Source organism: Thalassophryne amazonica, chromosome 21 (assembly GCF_902500255.1).
Source record: "Thalassophryne amazonica chromosome 21, fThaAma1.1, whole genome shotgun sequence".
In the NCBI taxonomy this organism is placed as follows: domain Eukaryota; kingdom Metazoa; phylum Chordata; class Actinopteri; order Batrachoidiformes; family Batrachoididae; genus Thalassophryne; species Thalassophryne amazonica.
The window spans coordinates 8,458,739-8,480,250 of record NC_047123.1 but is presented as its reverse complement, the minus strand read 5'-3'; the positions used below and the strand labels follow the sequence as shown (position 1 = coordinate 8,480,250).

The window sequence follows — 21,512 nt, the reverse complement described above, 5'->3', positions numbered from 1 at the left end:
GCTGGACATCAGCCATTTTCCGGCATATTTCACTTTTAACAAGAGATTTTGTAATGGAAAGCCAAGCGGAGGCTTTGCGTGTCACGACGGATTTGCTGATGGAGCGAGACAAAGGAACACCTCCGTTTTGGTCTCACACGACGGCTTTGAGATGGCGTTCAGACAGCTGTCGGTGGTTTTTCCATCAAGTGATTATCCGAGAAATTGTGGATGTGCCTGGACATGCCAGAACATGTCCCGTGAGGCTTCATCATGGCGTTGCTTTGCGCCATGCGGCACTGCCGTGACGTGCGAAGCCTCCGCTCCTCTTTCCATGACAAAAACTCCTGTAACAGTGGAATGTGCCGTTCATATCCAAACTGGACGCTGTGTTTTATCCGGGACGTCGTCTGACTAGCACAGGAATTGTGAAAAGACGTGGACATCAGCACTTTTTTGGCACATTGAGACAGACGTGCGGACGAATTCTGCGCGTTGCGGCAGTGCCGCATGGCACAAAGCAACGCCGTGATGAAGCCTCACGGGACATGCTCTGGCATGTCCAGGCACATCCACAATTTCTCGGATAATCACTCGATGGAAAAACCACCAACAGCTGTCTGAATGCCATCTCAAAGCCGTCCTGTGAGACCAAAATGGAGGTGTTCCTTTGTCTCGCTCCATCAGCAAATCGGTCGTGACGTGCGAAGCCTCCGCGCGGCTTTCCATGACAAAATGTCTTGTTAAAAGTGAAATCTGCCGGAAAATGGTTGATGTCCAGCTCTTGTGATAACCAGAGAAAGTGCACACGACAGTCCGGCTCCACAGAGCCATCTGTTTAGAAATGATCCGGTGGTTTGTGGCTCTCGATGGCGGCACGGAGCGCGGCGCGCCAAGCTTCCTTAAAGCCGTCCTTAAAGCTGTAGTAACAGTCCTTATTCTCTGTGAAGCCCGTAAAATTTTCTCCGAAAGCCAGATAAATTTTTCTAATGGTTTCCAGCTGCCAGTCTCTAACAGTTTCTGAAAAAATTCTGATGGAAAAAAAACCCAAATCATTCCGCCATTTCCTGACAATGAAAATCCGCCGAGGGGGCTGGACCACTCCTCACTCAAAGCCTGCTCACAGGCGAATGACGCAACTGACAGGCATGGAAAAACTCACACATGCGCACGAGGGTTCAAGCTTGTCTGACGCAATCACACGTGATTCAAATCCATATGGTTTTTGAAAAAAATAAAAAGGTAGGATACTTTTCTAATAGACCTCGTATATCACAATCCTAAACTGATTTTAAAGTTCACAAATAAATGTAATACTTTCAAATAGCTAACAAATTAGATCCAGTTTTGTTCAGTTTATACAAATAAAACGATTCTGTTGACATACACCTTAATCACCTTTAATTGTACTGTTGTCTATAAATCTGTTGAATTGAAAATCAACAAATAATGGTCTTTCACCATAATTAAATGTTTTTTTTTAATTATCACACTTTTGTAACATTACTTAACTGACTTTAGTGAAACATATAGCTTAACATAAATGTAAATGTAGAAACAAATTCAACATTCTCTCCTTAATACTAGAACTAGTGGACCCTAGGACTAATGGGAAGTTCCTGTTCCAATGCTAGCTTCCATTCATACAGTGCAAATGATCCACTTATTCAACATACTCAAAGCACTGGCAAAAAAAAAAAAATTACTGGAAGAATGAAATTTGTGCACATGTGCACAAATTTTCCACTTTTGCACACAGTGTATGTATACGCTGTGTGCAAAAGTGGACTGCGGGTGCAGCGGACTAGAAAGGCTGCAGGCTGTGAGCGTTTGATGACCTGAAGGTAAGTACCTTCAGCTGCTCCCTTCTTTTTTCACTTGGGATCGCCGTAAGCAAAGCCGAGGTGGATCTGCAAGTTGATTTTGGCACAAGTTTTATGTCGGATGCCCTTCCTGATCAAGCAGCAACACTTGAGCTTGCACTTTGACCCCAAACAGGAAGTGCAGTTGTTTGATTGGCCGCTCAAGGCTGCTCCAAAACAGAGCACGTTCCACAGAAGTCCATTTTAAAACATCCAACTTTAGAGCAGAATTTAACATGTTTACAGCCTGACACAAAAACCAGTTTTGGTCTCTATAGATAATTTTCTCTTCCATGACAACTATACGCCGGGTGATTTTTTTTCTAACTTCTTAGTTTAAGATGTTTTCATTAATAAAAGTCTTTATATTTGTGGGCGTGGTTGCTTTTATTGACAGCAGCTGGGTCCAGTGATACCTCCTCCAACCATAGCTCATCTTAACTTAACCACTTGGCCACCACTCCTACACTGACCTGAAGGTCATAAGTAATCATAATTTTAGATGTATGATAAGAAGGATGAAAGCTATAAAAAGTGTGTAGCGTATTCTGCCAGGAAAATTCAGTCAAACTGGGTGTTATTAACAAATCAGTGTGATGAAAATTCTGAAGAAGAGATGATAACGTCAAGTCATGTGGCACATATAGAGAAAAGGAAAAGTCCAAGCACAGATCCTTGCGGCATTCCAGCAGACATGCAAAATGCCTTATTCAACAGCCGCCTCCAAGATTCCCTGAATGATCACCCAGCCAGGTGTCACTCAAATTAGTTACAGGAGATCTTGGTGTGCTCAGTTGAGAGTGAGTAGACCAGAGTCTGAGGTGGTCAGTGATGTCACAGATCGCTGTTGTTTCTGGGAGCAAAACGATTGGGAGGCTGTTCTTGTTGAATGCAACACAAATACAACATGCATTTGAACAGTTTCAAATGATTTAGATCTTGGAGACCTCCTCTGTGAGGAGGTAAATTAAGAGAATGATGTCCAATTAGCAACAGATTACAGATTAACAACATCAACTGTAGATAACAGTTACTAATATCTGTTTTATTACTAGTTAAAATAAGAGACAAAATCATCAGCAATGAGGGAAGCTGTGGAAGGTGGAGGTCAGTTGAGGAGTATGTTTATGGTGGAGAACATTTTTCTTCTCCCGTCTGATTGCTGATCCTCTCTGAAAAATAAGCCAATTTCACAGTACTCATGACAGACACAGTACTCATGACAGAGGAAAAAAATGTGATAATAATGACCTGAGGTCAGCAGGGGATCTGGATTTAAACCACTTTCATTCAGCTGCAGAGGCAGGTTGGCCATATTCTGATGACATCATGAGGTGTGTGAGCAGCACTGAGGAGTAGAGGGCAGTGCTCCCTTTTCAAACCCGAGGGGGACGTGATCTGCAATGGTGGTTCAGTCCAGGCTCAGTCTCTGACCATAAACACAGCTGTGGTCTACATGACCCTGAGCTTCGAGACCTTTAGCCCATATGTCTTTAGTGTTATTCTCTTTATTGCATGGTAGCACCAGGAACATAATCTTCATATGGTCCAGACTGCACCATCTTGCATACTTAATAAGGTTTGATATTTTCCTGGTGCTGCTCCATTTATGGATCCATCTTAAAATTGATTAGTTTGTTTCTTGCCAGAACCAAGGTTTTCTCAAAACGGGTTCTTCTAATGCGCCATGGTGCAATGGACATACAAAGAAACAAACATAACAGCCAAATATATTGCTGTATAGCAGACCTCCTTAGAGTGGAGAAGTCCTAGATAGCAGGCGGCACATAGATGGATGCTTTCGATGGGCGGGGACAGACTGACAGTCTGTCTGGGTGGCTGCTATCCAGGATGGGTGGTACCAGTGCATGATGCCAGATGTGATCTATTCTTGGCTAGATCCATCATTCAAAGCAATTTTGGTGAAGGTCATCAGATTTTACAACAATGAAACAAAAATGGGCAAAAATGTACCTTCGTTGGTGCAGGCGGTAGAAGTTCCATCACGTGTTTAGCTGGTACTTTGTTCACGGTCATTCACTTCTAAAAAATAGAGACCACGCACACAGATTCTTTTAGTGGACAAGACCATTCCTTCTTTCTTAAACTAGGACAGAACACGTATTGATGTTGTCACAACAGAAATAACTGTTGAAGGTCCCATATCTGACCTGACCCTTGGAGGAAAATGTCATAACGTAAAGTAAATGTTTGTGTGTTGGGGGGGGCGTGGCTGGATGTTTTGGTGTTCTTTTCTTTTCTTTGCTCTTCAGGTGGCATGAGGGCTGATTTGTCTGTGAAGAAGGTGCTGGCTGAAGAGTCTTCACCCTCATTAACATCATGGAAAGCACCTGTGAGTGGTGCTCACGTGCAACCTGGACGACTTGCAGCTGAAGCAGATAATTGGATGGCGTTCTGCATTTAAGTCATGTGTGATTCAAGCAGAACTGCCGGAACCTCGACCTTGTGACGTTCGTTTGTGAGACGCTGAGGACCGCGCCTGGGTCTTGACACATCGAGCCCGTGAAGCAGGGAGGGGTGAGGACACATGCTGTCAGCACACACGAAAGGTAATTAAGTGTTTAAGTAATTGTTGATAGTAACTTGGTGTTTTGTTACACAGTATACTGGAATTGTGAAGAGAATTGTGCAGTTTGCTTCTCCCTGCTGTGGCGTGAAGGATAAGTGATCCTCCACTTGTTGTGAGAAGCTGCTCATTTGCATAAAGTAAAAAATAGCCTGATAGCGTGTGTTTATTGGAAGATATAGTTGTATCTGTTGCCTTACCTCACCTTCTCTTTGCTTCACAGAGAATCAGTTTGTCGTGTCCACCTGGGGGGTGTTTGGCGGTGGTAGGAAGTCCAGGAGCGCCGGCTTTAATCCTTGCGGGCGCTGGAGAGCGAGCCACGAATCACTCCACCGAGGGGATGTTGTTTTATGTTTTTACACTTTAAGCACAGGTGAATAATAAATAGTTTCTGTTTGAACCGCTTTCTGGTTATTTTTAGCGCTGGGTCCTGTCTGACGCAGGTCCGCTCCTCAACCCGCGTCGACACGTAACAGTAAAAAAAAAAAAAAAGTCCACTGTATAAAATCTACTCCAGCTCATGGCTTTTTTGTCCTATTGATCCAGACAGAGTGAGGACAATCTGTGGAGGCTGACATGTAGAGGTAGAGAATGTGGCAGAAAAGCTTGTTTGTTGTGGCTGGTTTGGTTTACATGAATGCAAACGTATGCATGCGTGTTAATGCTGAAGCAACCCAACTTCTGTCTCTGTAGACATGATGTCAGTACTGACAGACACACCATTATGAATTGTTCAGACTGGCGTCCATGCATCCATACCTTCACAAAATAATTGTTAGTCACAGTTATTTTCTATTAAAAATGGGAGAGAGAGAGAAATGTTCTAAGATAATATAATACTTTGTAGTGTTTAGTACCACTGTAAGATCATAGTGTGGACAACAGGTGCCTGATTCGGACCTTTTAAATTAGTTTCTTTATGAAAGCGTGTCATATGTAAGGTTGGGACAAAGAATCCGTCATTCAGATTCTCTGACTTTGGGCACCAAAAGAGAAATCCTGATGACAGAGAAGGTTCTTTCTTTTGAACTTTGACCCTCCATCGAGGACAGGTGGGTTCCACAGTTCAGTCTGATGAAGCAGGCTTGCAGCTGCCCCACATGTGCCACCTCACAGTGGGCAGTTAATGGAAACAAAATGCTGCTGGTGAAACGATGCACTTTATGGCGTGCATATAGTTTCACTGTCTTCCAACTAAAACAGTCACATTTCAAAGTGTAACTCTGAAAATTGCTAAAGATTTACTCCATGCACGACATGGAGCTTTGTCAGGTCAAAAAACAAAAAGCAATGTACTGCGAGGAACAAAACTGGAAAATATAGCAGATTATTGTTCCAGCTGAGGAAATTCTGCACCTTTTTACCTCCTAAAATGTTGAAGGCACAGCAGGAAGAGATGGTCTGCTGCAAGTAAGTAAAGTTCAAGAGAGTTCTGAATCACAAGTCACGCCAGCATCCTCCACGTGGCCACAGTTGGTTTTGCCCCAGCCGGAAAACTTGCACTGGTGGATGGCGTCTTCATTGCCGACACATGCCACATCATCCATCCAGATCAGACCAGTACCTGTCCAGAAGCACAGAAAGATACAGTGATGGAGAGAAGAAAGAACACTCATGTCATTACATTAGAAAACAAACACACTGATGATAATTTATGAGGTCACAAACAGTGAAGCCCTCCGTGGCCACGAGACCTCGGCTTTGGAAATGAGAGAAACTAACAAACAGGTCATTTTAAGCTATGTGTAACTTCAACCTCACCTGCTCCTAATTTCAACTATGCACATGTCAGCAGGTGGCAAAAAAGCTACATGTAATTTCGACCACTCTGCTTGCAGAGCTGGAACATCAAATGATCACGATCAGTGCTGTCAAACATTTCTTAATTTTGTAATATCCTAAAGTGGTTTTGAGGGACTTAAACATCATAACGCTGACATCACTCATCATCACTGTCACTTTCTTCACTTTTGGTGACACATTCATATTGTAACGACTCCACTGTCACTGTCTTTGTCATTGCTGACATCGTCATGTCAATTCCAGACCTGAGGCAGGAATCAGGATGGTTTCATCATCTCCAGCCAGCTATGTCCCTGACATTGTTTAGGGACATCTGCAATGGCCACAATACCACATTTCCAGTTATGTGTTTGGTACTTTGACCTTGAAGCATGGTTCTTCATACATGCACTACAAGGAGGAAGTCTCACTCGATCCATTGTGCTTGTAGACCAACTATTCATTGTGATTTTTTTCATCACACTTTGAGTGCAGCATGAAGCATCTCAATCCATCAATGAAAAAAGACAATATAATCAGTTGAGAAATATGTCTTAAGGGCAGCTTGTGTTGTAGCAGGCCATTCACCGTAAAAAAAAAACATACATACACACACACACACACACACATATATATATATATTCTTTAGTGGAAATGTATGTTTGTTTCAATGTATAGAACTCGCTTTGACTTTTTGTTACCAAAATGTTGAAACAACTGTGTCAAAGGACTGCTGGATATGAACTCTAGAAGCTCTTATAAGCCAACCACTTCAGCAGACAGGTGATGGACTCCAAAGAATCCAACATAATGTGGACAGAAATTTTACCTTGTGTTGGATATCCATCCATATTGTATGATAACTGCACTATTAGGCTCCGTCGCAATACAGTATGATTTCTTGCCAAAAAGCACGGACAGAGCACCCCCAAATGATTCATCCCAGTGGTTTCATTGCATGCAGGTGGTGGCAAGGTGACGGGGGGGGGGGGGTGGGGGGGGGGGGGGTTGGGGTGGGGGTTGGGGTGTCTGTGCATGGCCTTTCTTTGTGATAACAATAAACAGCTAATGACTAGCTTATAATGTATGACGATAAAAAGTGCTCACCCTCAGCAAGATCCAAGCATCTGTCCAAGCTGCTGTCACAGATGAGAGTTCTGTCTCTACTGTGATGGATTTTAAGTAATAGATCAGCAAATATAAACCTCTCCTCTTGGTTGCCTGGAAAGTTGCTACGGTGACATCACAGCATCTTTCTAAAAAGTTCAGGGATTTTCAACTTAAAAGCGCTAGGAGTCGCTTCACACAAACAGTTCGGAAAATTTATTCTGAGTGAGGTATTGTTTTTCTGGAGGCATGTGGGCGCGTACGTGTCGTTCTCAAAGAGAGCAATTGAAAAAAGGCGCTGATGCCCAGCAAAAACTACTATAAGGACATGGGGCCGTCTAGAGATAACATTAGATATTTTTCTGAAGCCTTTGATTGGAATAAAAATAAATGAACAACAACAGCATTCATATGGAATAACAAGAAGACCGTTGAAGATCAATAGTCCCTCAGTATGAACAAAAACCTTTAAAGAAGCTAAAAAAACAGACATTAGGTCATTCTCTGACTGAGACAACTATTACCTACAATGCTTCCTCGCCAAACTGTTGATCACATGGTATCAGATCCGGTAACAAAAACCACAGTTCCATGTGGCACAGCGGTGCCCTGGGCAAGGTAAAATTTAGTTTCTGTTTGTAAAACCAGAATCACTGCAGCGCTCTGAAAGGTTTGGGTACTTTGACTTTGAAGAGATGATACTGAAATGTGAGAGAAAACAGTGTGACCGAGCAACATTTGGTTGTTTTGAAACTCTTTTCTGCAAACTAATATAGGTCACCAGATGTCTTAAATATAGATTTTATTTTTATTTGTAGTTAAGAAACATCCAGAGACACTGAGGCGTTGCCTCCCTTAAAAAAAAACAAAACAAACAAAAACCCCCACCAAACTTATCACACCGTTTTCCTAGGAGACGGTGGGAGACATTTTGGATGTTTTACATAAACCCAAACCATGTGTGAGTCTAAAAGGTCGATACAAAGTGATTATTCACAATATGACCCCTTTAAAGCAGCATCTGGACTCTAGTAAGTGTGATGACAGCTGTCAAATCTGCTCTTCTGTTCTAAATCATTCCCGCAAATCACAAAGGTGAACTGAGCCGTCAACCATAACGTGATGCTCGGAGGACGATGTAACTCAAGCCATATTTACAAACCTGCAAAAGATAAGGATAAAGAGTACAATGTAAGTCTAATTCAATACAATGCTGCTTTCAACTCAGCAGGCTTGAAAAGGATGTCAAATCTAATTCTATATCAGCGAAACCAGTTCCCACTTAAATTTCTTGCAGCAACAATTGTGAAAAAATAGTTTTAAAAAAAGGTAAGTACTCCCAATTAGAGCCATTTCAGATTGCAGGATAATTTCTAGAGCCCAACCGATATGAATGTTTTGAGGCAGATGCCGATAACGATATTTGAATAAAAAAATGCCAATAATCAATAAATCGGCTGATTTGCCGATAGCCAATAAATCAGCCAATATTATTATTATTATTATTTTTAAATGAATAAAATGTTCTTTTTGGACCCTTAAAAAAAGGTATGAGCTAAAAGCTGAAATACAATTTACAAGTTATTTACAATTTAGTAAAGCTTGGTCCCATCTGTCGTACACGACGGCGTCGGCCCCAGAGGGTTAATGGCGAATGGCAGTAATTCCCAGAACCCTTCTGGACGACCAGTGAATATGAATGTTTTCAACCTCTTAGCAGTAACCTAAAGTTTTCATGCTAGAAATAAGGGTCTACACAATGTGGGCTTATAAAAAGCATTGATGACCGCAATGAAGCACATTTGACAGATTACTACATAAACTGAGTTAATCCAAACTGAGTTGAACTGAAATGGGAGAAATGGTGGGGTGAATGTTAATCACAAAGTTATTACAAACAACATTCTTATAAACTTACTTGTATGCTTTTGTCAGCCGGTCAGTGCAGTGTGACGGCCAACTATGGGGGCCGGTGATGAACACATTTAAGCAGGGGTGTAAGCAGCTCTCAGTTGAATGGAGTCAGAGCTCCATCTACTGGACAAACAGTGCAAGGACATTTTACATTGCCAACACAAAACATTATTTCAGTAACTGTTCTGTTTATGAGAAATTATCGGCGTTCTATTGGCAAAATTTCGGCCGATAGTGAGTACTTTGAAAAGGGCTTATATCGGCCGATAGTATCGGCCAGCCGATATATCGGTCTGGCTGTAATAATTTGTTCTTGATCTTGAGAAAACACATTGTTTTCCTGAGATACTAAAATATATACTGGAGGGGATGTTTAGTTTCGCCTCCAGCTTTCACAGCACTGACAGAGTCAAGTGGTCTGAGAACATGCACTGGTATCTCTGCATCCACCACGCCACGGAACCGTCCTTTCCACTGTTGGTGGATATATAGTACCACATTTATTAAGCAGAGGTTGCAATGTATTGCAGAGCTAATCTAAGTATTACATGATGTCACCTTCATTAAAACAGGCACAGAAAAAAAATAATAATAACGACGGACCACAAGATCAAATCGAGCACTGATGGTTATTTACTGAAAGAAGTGGTCAGGGAGTGCAAAATTAAGTCTGCTCTGGTCAGAACCGACCCACTGTAACAGCAGAGGTGAAAAATGACGTCCAGTTTTCACTGTGAGTGTGATAAATATTAATCCAAGATGGAAAAACGCTTTCTGCATGACCACGCAGGGCACCACATCATCATAGCAGCTGTTGCCCAACTCCAGTAAAATATTTTTACAACTTTCCATGCAGCGACATCTGTGGTTAAAGATACATTGGCAGGCAGGGAGTTTATTTAAAATGTGTTTTAATTATTTAATTACCAAATTACCCAGACGACCAGGGAGCATCCTCACCAGATGTCCGAACATCCTGAACTGGCTCTTTTTGATACCCCTCCCGGGATTGCCACCTTATCGTAGTGGAGGGGTTTTGTGTGCGCCAGTGACCCATGGGAACTCCTGTTCTCCTCGAGTATTTGCTCCTGTAGTGGAGCAGATAAGTATGACTTTTGGCCAGAATTGTTCACTTGTTGATACAAACATCAGATTTGACATGAATGTTCTTCATAAATCTGTCTGATCCAAAAAGGTATAGTTTGGACTATCTATGACTGAATGCTAAATGGTGACAAAGGTTTGTACAGGGGGCCAAAGGTAAAGTTGCTCCAATTTTGGTACAAAGTATACAAATTATTGGTTGAGTTGAATAGGGTTTTAAAAAAGGAATAGTTTGCACCAGTATCATGCTCAGTTTGTCCACATTACAGGGTAACATATGTCACATGTCATAGAATCCAATGGACGACGATATTGTTTGACATTTACTCTGCAAGCCAAGCATTCAACACAGTCAAAACTATTCCATTTATTAATCTTATTTGTTAAACCAATAAGTTGCACCACCTTTTACCAAAATTGGAGCAACTTTAACTTTTTACCCCTGTACAAACTGAAATGTCACCATTCTTAAAGTTTTTACCCAATAACCCCATGACATTCAGTCATAGAAAGTCCAAATTATACCTTTTTGGAATCTTTGTGATCAGACGCATAATGTGGTATAGCTTTCAATATGATTGTAGCATTTTAAATGTTGACCCAGAAGTCCTGAAATGCTCACATTGCCCACTAGATAGGGAACAAAAGTTGCTCAAATATGCGGTAGAGTCAACTGTTTACTCATTTGAGAAGTTCATTTTTCACAGAAATAAGATGGGCTGATAGCCATAAAACAACCTAGAGTTGTGTCCCTTACCCTTATGGGCAATTTACTTGTTTTGTGAATATGGATTAGAATTTAGGAAAAATAAAAACAATACATTTGCAACATTTTCTTTAATTTTCAAGAAAGATTAGCATTCATTGTTTAATTTATCATCCATCCATCCGTCCGTCCGTCCGTCCGTCCGTCCGTCCGTCCGTCCGTCCGTCCGTCCGTCCGTCCGTCCGTCCGTCCGTCCGTCCGTCCATCCATCCACTTATCACATCAGGGGCTGCAAAGGCAGAGTCTATCCTTGGATACACTGGGTAGATGATAGGTAGAGAGCATCATGGGCAATTAGCCTTCAGACTTCAGACAATGATAGCCTGAACTGGACTTAACCAAGGATTTATTCCTCTGAAGTAATTGGTGTAATCCTGTGTCATTCATATTCCTTGGTCGTTTGTACACTCATTCATGACAACCAGTCACATTAATCCAGGGACACAGGGCATTTATATCAGGAGTTTTCATAATTAAACTGCTGCAGTCTTGCAAACAATGCTTGCTGAAGATGACCCAAGTTATTCCACGATTTTCTTTTTCAGACATGTTGGGGATCTTGCTTTTGCATAAAAGTTCTACTTTCATGCTTTTAATTTTCAATGCGTGCAACAATTTGACAAAGCAAATGAGGTAATTCTGATCTGTTTTTCACATGCTTTCTGCTTTCATTTAGGTACTGAGGGGAGTATAACTAGTTGCCAATATTGTGGAATGTGTTCCTTTGGCATTGGGCGCCCTTGTTGGCATTATTGTGGGAAGATCTCCTGTTAGGTTTTAACAAACCAGATAATTTTTCCTAAACCATTTTGAACTCAAAATGATCTGAGTAAAAAGTAACTATTCCTTTTCACACACAGTCATTCCAGCGGTATCCAAGGATCCTCTGGAGAGACTTCGTACCAAAAACATCCAGTCATGCCTTAGGTCAATGGGTACATCCAGGTATCACAACCATACTGTAAGGCTGGAAGCACCAAGATCCTGAAGACTTGGAATTTTGTTGTCATGCAAAGGCATTGGTTTCACAATCCACCTCTGTCCAGTGACTCCATGACCATTTAATTTGTTCCCATCCAGATCTCAATCTCTAAAGGGAGGACCCACAGACATGAACGTCACTGCCACCACAAGTGAATCTGTCGATGAGTTTGAGACTTTTATCACAAACGAGTACACTGCTGTTGGCTGAGTCCAGTGGTGTTATTGAAATACCGGATCTTATTTGATCCAGGATCTTGTGTTCCATCTGGGAGATGGGCATCATCTCCCAGATGGAACACAAGACAGCTTACAACACCAAAAAAACCAACAACAAAAACCCAGTATCTCCTACTACCTGAAGGAGTTAAGTCTTGATACCACAGCTCTCTGCCCCACCCTGCATATCATCGTCATTTAATTAAAAATATCTGTGCCTGGGTCTGCAGAATACACGAGGCAGCTCACATTCTCACTGCAAATGTTTTGACATTTGCATGTTTTTGTAGAACTTGTGACCATGTTTGACATGATGTTTTTCCACTCCAAAGTTTTATGTTGTGTTGCATTAAGTCATTGCTAAGATGAAGAAAGAGTAAAACAGTTTCCCTCCTTATTTTACAACTTTACAAGCATCAGTACGGAGAAAAACAGGAACAGCATTCAAAAGTTGGCTGATGGAAATACTACTTGAGTGTGTGTGCAGCCTGTGTGTTCTTTGGGTGTGTCAACTGAGAATTTACAAGAGCAAAGCAAAGTCTGGCATATGTTCCTGCTTCTGTGTTAAACTGTGTATGGTTTTATTGTAAAGGTGATAATGAAGTCTGGAAATGATTTCTATAGTGAAAGACTGGTGCTTTAAATAAGGTATATGGTCTATTTGTATTGATAAAGACTGTTGCTTTACAATTGGTATGTGGTGTAATACATAAGCGCCCCTTCACACATAGTGCGAATTTGGTCGATTCGCGCATAAAGTGCGCATGAAGCGGGAATCGTGTGCAAAACGTGTAACATCGTAGCTGCCTCATAAACCTGCTGCTACATCTATTTGCGCACATCAGCGGCTGAAAGACAGAGTGTGCGCTGTGCGAGCCCATCGATTTCTCTCGCGGCAGGTGTCGGCCAAATTCCAGGTGACACACACAAACATCTAACAACACTCGCTTGGCACTTACAACCCCAATTCCAATGAAGTTGGGACGTTGTGTGAAATCAATCAATCAATCAATTTTTTTATATAGCGCCAAATCACAACAAACAGTTGCCCCAAGGCACTTTATATTGTAAGGCAAGGCCATACAATAATTATGTAAAACCCCAACGGTCAAAAACGACCCCCCTGTGAGCAAGCCTTGGCTACAGCTGGGAAGGAAAAAACTCCCTTTTAACAGGAAGAAACCTCCAGCAAGAACCAGCTCAGGAGGGGCAGTCTTCTGCTGGGACGGTTGGGGCTGAGGGAGAGATCCAGGAAAAAGACATGCTGTGGAGGGGAGCAGAGATCAATCACTAATGATTAAATGCAGAGTGGTGCATACAGAGCAAAAAGAGAAAAGAAAACAGTGCATCATGGGAACCCCCCAGCAGTCTACGTCTATAGCCAGCAACTAGGGATGTTCAGGGTCACCTATCCAGCCCTAACTCTAACTTTAGCAAAAAGGAAAGTTTAAGCTAATCTTAAAAGTAGAGAGGGTGGTCTGTCTCCCTGATCTGAATTGGGAGCTGGTTCCACAGGAGAGGAGACTGAAAGCTGAAGGCTCTGCCTCCCATTCTACTCTTACAAACCCTAGGGAACTACAAGTAAGCCTGCAGTCTGAGAGCGAAGCGCTCTATGGGGTGATATGGTACTACGAGGTCCCTAAGATAAGATGTGACCTGATTATTCAAAACCTTATAAGTAAGAAGAAAGAATTTGTAAATTCTATTCTAGATTAACAGGAAGCCAATGAAGAGAGGGCCAATATGGGTGAGATTATGCTCTCCTCCTTCTAGTCCCCGTCAATACCTAGCTGCAGCATTTTGAATTAACTGAAGGCTTTTTAGGGAACTTTTAGGACACCTGATAATAATGAATGCCAATAGTCCAGCTAGAGGAAATAAATGCATGAATTAGTTTTTCAGCATCACTCTGAGACTAAGAACCTTTCTGATTTTAGAGATATGCGTAAATGCAAAAAGCAGTCCTACATATTGTTTAATATGCGCTTTGAATGACATCTCCTGATCCAAAACTGACTCCAAGATTTCTCACAGTATTACTAGAGGTCAGGGTAATGCATCCAAGAGTAAGGATCTGTTAGACACCATGTTTCTAAGATTTGTGGGGCCAAGTACCATAACTTCAGTTTTATCTGAGTTTAAAAAGCAGGAAATTAGAGGTCATCCATGTCTTTATGTCTGTAAGACAATCCTGCAGTTTAGCTAATTGGTGTGTGTGTCCTCTGGGCTTCATGGATAGATAAAGCTGGGTATCATCTGCGTAACAATGAAAATTAAGCAATACCGTCTAATAATACTGCCTAAGGGAAGCATGTATAAAGTGAATAAAATTGGTTCTAGCACAGAACCTTGTGGAACCCCATAATTAACTTTAGTCTGTGAAGAAGATTCCCCATTTACTGAACAAATTGTAATCTATTAGACAAATATGATTCAAACCATCGCAGCCGCAGTGCCTTTAATACCTATGGCATGCTCTAATCTCTGTAATAAAATTTTATGGGTCAACAGTATCAAAAGCAGCACTGAGGGTCTAACAGAACAAGCACAGAGATTGAGTCCACTGTTTCGAGGCCATAAGAAGATCATTTGTAACCTTCACTAATGCTGTTTCTTTACTACGATGAATTCTACAACCTGACTGAAACTCTTCAAATAGACCATTCCTCTGCAGATGATCAGTTAGCTGTTTTACAACTACCCTTTCAAGAATTTTGAGAGAAAAGGAAGGTTGGAGATTGGCCTATAATTAGCTAAGATAGCTGGGTCAAGTGATGGCTTTTTAAGTAATGGTTTAATTACTGCCACCTTAAAGCCTGTGGTACATAGCCAACTAACAAAGATAGATTGATCATATTTAAGATCGAAGCATTTAAATAATGGTAGGGCTTCCTTGAGCAGGCCTGGTAGGAATGGGGTCTAATAACATGTTGATGGTTTGGATGAAGTAACTAATGAAAATAACTCAGACAGAACAATCGGAGAGAAAGAGTCTAACCAAATACCGGCATCACTGAAAGCAGCCAAAGATAACGATACGTCTTTGGGATGGTTTATGAGTAATTTTTTCTCTAATAGTTAAAATTTTGTTAGCAAAGAAAGTCATGAAGTCATTACTAGTTAAAGTTAATGGAATACTCAGCTCAATAGAGCTCTGACTCTTTGTCAGCCTGGCTACAGTGCTGAAAGAAACCTGGGGTTGTTCTTATTTTCTTCAATTAGTGATGAGTATAAAGATGTCCTAGCTTTACGGAGGGCTTTTTTATAGAGCAACAGACTCTTTTTCCAGGCTAAGTGAAGATCTTCTAAATTAGTGAGACGCCATTTCCTCTCCAACTTACGGGTTATCTGCTTTAAGCTACGAGTTTGTGAGTTATACCACGGAGTCAGACACTTCTGATTTAAAGCTCTCTTTTTCAGAGGAGCTACAGCATCCAAAGTTGTCTTCAATGAGGATGTAAAACTATTGACGGATACTCTATCTCCCTTACAGAGTTTAGGTAGCTACTCTGCACTGTGTTGGTATATGGCATTAGAGAACATAAAGAAGGAATCATATCTTTTAAACCTAGTTACAGCGCTTTTCTGAAAGACTTCTAGTGTAATGAAACTTATTCCCCACTGCTGGGTAGTCCATCAGAGTAAATGTAAATGTTATTAAGAAATGATCAGACAGAAGGGAGTTTTCAGGGAATACTGTTAAGTCTTCTATTTCCATACCATAAGTCAGAACAAGATCTAAGATATGATTAAAGTGGTGGGTGGACTCATTTACTTTTTGAGCAAAGCCAATAGAGTCTAATAATAGATTAAATGCAGTGTTGAGGCTGTCATTCTCAGCATCTGTGTGGATGTTAAAATCGCCCACTATAATTATCTTATCTGAGCTAAGCACTAAGTCAGACAAAAGGTCTGAAAATTCACAGAGAAACTCACAGTAATGACCAGGTGGACGATAGATAATAACAAATAAAACTGGTTTTTGGGACTTCCAATTTGGATGGACAAGACTAAGAGACAAGCTTTCAAATGAATTAACGCTCTGTCTGGGTTTTTGATTAATTAATAAGCTGGAATGGAAGATTGCTGCTAATCCTCCGCCCCGGCCCGTGCTACGAGCATTCTGACAGTTAGTGTGACTCGGGGGTGTTGACTCATTTAAACTAACATATTCATCCTGCTGTAACCAGGTTTCTGTTAGGCAGAATAAATCAATATGTTGATCAATTATTATATCATTTACCAACAGGGACTTAAAAGAGAGAGACCTAATGTTTAATAGACCACATTTAACTGTTTTAGTCTGTGGTGCAGTTGAAGGTGCTATATTATTTTTTCTTTTTGAATTTTTATGCTTAAATAGATTTTTGCTGGTTATTGGTAGGATGGGAGCAGGCACCGTCTCTACGGGGATGGGGTAATGAGGGGATGGCAGGGGGAGAGAAGCTGCAGAGAGGTGTGTAAGATTACAACTCTGCTTCCTGGTCCCAACCCTGGATAGTCACGGTTTGGAGGATTTAAGAAAATGGCCCAGATTTCTAGAAATGAGAGCTGCTCCATCCAAAGTGGGATGGATGCCGTCTCTCCTAACAAGACCAGGTTTTCCCCAGAAGCTTTGCCAATTATCTATGAAGCCCACCTCATTTTTTGGACACCACTCAGACAGCCAGCAATTCAAAGAGAACATGCGGCTAAACATGTCACTCCCGGTCCGATTGGGGAGGGGCCCAGAGAAAACTACAGAGTCCGACATTGTTTTTGCAAAGTTACACACCGATTTAATGTAATTTTAGTGACCTCCGATTGGCGTAACCGGGTGTCATTACTGCCGACGTGAATTACAATCTTACCAAATTTACGCATAGCCTTAGCCAGCAGTTTCAAATTTCCTTCAATGTCGCCTGCTCTGGCCCCCGGAAGACAATTGACTATGGTTGCTGGTGTCACTAACTTCACATTTCTCAAAACAGAGTCGCCAATAACCAGAGTTTGATCCTCGGCGGGTGTGTCGTCGAGTGGGGAAAAACGGTTAGAGATGTGAACGGGTTGGCGGTGTACACGGGGCTTCTGTTTAGGGCTACGCTTCCTCCTCACAGTCACCCAGTCAGCCTGCTTTCCCGGCTGCTCGGGATCTGCCAGGGGGGCAGGAAATGTAAATAAAAATAGAATACAATGATTTGCAAATTCTCTTCAACCTATATTCAATTGAATACACCACAAAGACAAGATATTTAATGTTCAAACTGTTAAAGTTTATTGTTTTTGTGCAAATATTTGCTCATTTTGAAATGGATACCTGCAACATGTTTCAAAAAAGCTGGGACAGTGGTATGTTTACCACTGTGTTACATCACCTTTCCTTCTGACAACACTCAATAAGCGTTTGGGAACTGAGGACACTAATTGTTGAAGCTTTGTAGGTGGAATTCTTTCCCATTCTTGCTTGATGTACAACTTCAGTTGTTCAACAGTCCGGGGTCTCCGTTGTCGTATTTTGCGCTTCATAATGCGCCACACATTTTCAATGGGCAACAGGTCTGGACTGCAGGCAGGCCAGTCTAGTACCCGCACTCTTTTTCTATGAAGCCATGCTGTTGTAACACGTGCAGAATGTGGCTTGGCATTGTCTTGCTGAAATAAGCAGGGACGTCCCTAAAAAAGACGTTGCTTGGATGGCAGCATGTGTTGTTCCAAAACCTGGATAGACCTTTCAGCATTGATGGTGCCATCACAGATGTGTAAGTTGTCCATGTCATGAGCACTAACACACCCCCATACCATCACAGATGCTGGCTTTTGAATTTTGCACTGGTAACAATCTGAATGATCTTTTTCCTCTTTTGTCCAGAGGACACGACGTCCATGATTTCCAAAAACAATTTGAAATGTGGACTCATCAGACCACAGCACACTTTTCCACTTTGCATCTGTCCATTTCAAATGAGCTTGGGCCCAGAGAAGGCGGCGGCGTTTCTGTATGTTGTTGATGTTTGGCTTTCACTTTGCATGGTAGAGTTTTAACTTGCGCTTGTAGATGTAGCGACGAACTGTATTAACTGACAATGGTTTTCTGCAGTGCTCCTGAGCCCAGGAGGTAAGATCCTTTACACAATGATATCGGTTTTTAATGCAGTGCCGCCTTTCAGCCTTGCTGCTTACATGTAGAAAGTTCTCCAGATTATCTGAATCTTCCGGTTATATTATGGACTGTAGATGATGGAATCCCTAAATTCCTTGCAATTGAAGTTTGAGAAACATTGTTCTTAAACTGTTGGACTATTTTTTTATGCAGCTGTTCACAAAGTGGTGATCCTCGCCCCATCTTTGCTTGTGAACGGCTGAGCCTTTTGTGGAACCATCGCAGCATGTATTTACAAAAAAAATGTATTTATTTTTTCTTCACAGCAGCTGTGCGATCTGTAACCACATCATGCAGCTGGTGGCACTGTCGCACCGGCATCATGCATGCCTGCCCATCAGCGCGATGTTTCATGGTTTGCTCATAAAAGCTGCTCTGAAGGGTGTCAGAGCAGCTTTTATGAAATGGTTTCAAGAATTGATTTCAATCAGACAAGTTTGCAAAATGCCTGAAAATAAAAATCAAGATGGCGTCTGTATTGGCCATGTTGGATAAAGAGCGACAACTACACTCAACAAAAATATAAACGCAACACTTTTGATTTTGCTCCCATTTTGTATGAGATGAACTCAAAGATCTAAAACTTTTTCCACATACATAATATCACCATTTCCCTCAAATATTGTTCACAAACCAGTCTAAATCTGTGATAGTGAGCACTTCTCCTTTGCTGAGATAATCCATCCCACCTCACAGGTGTGCAATATCAAGATGCTGATTAGTTACCATGATTAGTGCACAGGTGTGCCTTAGACTGCCCATAATAAACGGCCACTCTGAAAGGTGCAGTTTTGTTTTATTGGGGGGATACCAGTCAGTATCTGGTGTGACCACCATTTGCCTCATGCAGTGCAACACATCTCCTTCACATAGAGTTGATCAGGTTGTCAATTGTGGCCTGTGGAATGTTGGTCCACTCCTCTTCAATGGCTGTGCGAAGTTGCTGGATATTGGCAGGAACTGGTACACGCTGTTGTATACACCGGTCCAGAGCATCCCAAACATGCTCAATGGATGACATGTCCGGTGAGTATGCCGGCCATGCAAGAACTGGGACATTTTCAGCTTCCAAGAATTGTGTACAGATCCTTGCAACATGGGGCCGTGCATTATCCTGCTGCAACATGAGGTGATGTTCTTGGATGTATGGCACAACAATGGGCCTCAGGATCTCGTCACGGTATCTCTGTGCATTCAAAATGCCATCAATAAAATGCACCTGTGTTCTTCGTCCATAACAGACGCCTGCCCATACCATAACCCCACCGCCACCATGGGCCACTCGATCCACAACATTGACATCAGAAAACCGCTCACCCACACGACGCCACACACGCTGTCTGCCATCTGCCCTGGACAGTGTGAACCGGGATTCATCCATGAAGAGAACACCTCTCCAACGTGCCAAACGCCAGCGAATGTGAGCATTTGCCCAAGTCGGTCCCTGAAGTCGGTTACGACGACGAACTGGAGTCAGGTCGAGACCCCGATGAGGACGACGAGCATGCAGATGAGCTTCCCTGAGACGGTTTCTGTTCAGTTTGTGCAGAAATTCTTTGGTTATGCAAACCGATTGTTTCAGCAGCTGTCCGAGTGGCTGGTCTCAGACGATCTTGGAGGTGCACATGCTGGATGTGGAGGTCCTGGGCTGGTGTGGTTACACGTGGTCTGCGGTTGTGAGGCTCGTTGGATGTACTGCCAAATTCTCTGAAACGCCTTTGGAGATGGCTTATGGTAGAGAAATGAACATTCAATACACGAGCAACAGCTCTGGTTGACATTCCTGCTGTCAGCATGCCAATTGCACGCTCCCTCAAATCTTGCGTCATCTGTGGCATTGTGCTGTGTGATAAAACTGCACCTTTCAGAGTGGCCTTTTATTGTGGGCAGTCTAAGGCACACCTGTGCACTAATCATGGTGTCTAATCAGCATCTTGATATGGCACACCTGTGAGGTGGGATGGATTATCTCAGCAAAGGAGAAGTGCTCACTATCACAGATTTAGACTGGTTTGTGAACAATATTTGAGGGAAATGATGATATTGTGTATGTGGAAAAGGTTTTAGATCTTTGAGTTCATCTCATACAAAATGGGAGCAAAACCAAAAGTGTTGCGTTTATATTTTTGTTGAGTGTATTTGCAAGAGGAACCTTCCTCCCCAGTTGAAAACCAAGAAATGGTTTCAGTCAGATGAGGTGTTCTTTAGTTACTGCCTGAAAATGAAAATGAAGACACGTCTGTAGTGGCCATATTACAAACTAAACACGAATGTTCAAATTAATTAAAAAGATTAAGTCGTGTAAACTCAAAGTTTTAAGAAAATGTTCTACTTACTTAAATATTTCAAGTTTGTGTAACATGGTTTTGCTTTTTGAGTAAATTAAAATCAGAATGGTTGATTTGACTTGAACTAATTGCATATTAACTAAGCAAAATGTCAAAAACACAACTTAAGCACAACTTAAGTAATCATACATGAAAATATTTGAGTTGACTTAATGGATACTTTAGCAGGAATGGTGGCCAAGTGGTTAGTGCACTTGGTCTTGGTATGGAAAGCTCCTGGTTCAAACCCCACCCCTGCCACTTTTCTCCATGTAATGTGGAGTTACATCAGGAAGGACATCTGGCATAAAACCTGAGCCAACCTGAGTGAAAAACAAGGGAGCAGCCAAAGGGCCTTACTTTACTTAATGAACACTTTAATTTAATATTAATCATGGTGTACAAGTAGCATATACTGTAATCAAACGTTTTGGGAACAACTGACTTTTAGTTTGAGACCTCAAAAATTTTAGATTGCCTCAATATTTTTGAGTTTGGATGGATGGGGTGAAAACATAACACCCCCTACCTTTGTTGAGTAACGGCATAAAAACTGGTGTACTTCTAGTTCTTACTTTCTGTGTTTGGATTATATTTAATCATGAAGCACTTGGGTTTCACTAAAAATTAAGTTGTTACCTACGTATCATATCTCAAGACACCAGAACAGACTGTGTCTGTGGAAGACTGAGTTACTTTGTATTACTTTATTCTGTTTTCTTTTCTCTGTATGACATACTTTCAA

General features: G+C 41.7%; 1 protein-coding gene across 1 annotated transcript in view; it reads right to left on the bottom strand.

Moving 5' to 3' along the window:
- Positions 1-4,928: 4,928 nt before the first annotated feature.
- The window catches only part of scara5 (scavenger receptor class A, member 5 (putative)), a 200,071-nt gene continuing 183,487 nt past the window's right edge, over positions 4,929-21,512 (bottom strand). The window contains exon 12 of the mRNA XM_034162423.1: positions 4,929-5,992. Coding sequence (XP_034018314.1) covers positions 5,850-5,992 — 143 coding nt within the window. The 3' untranslated portion in view covers positions 4,929-5,849. The remainder of the gene's footprint in view (positions 5,993-21,512) is intronic.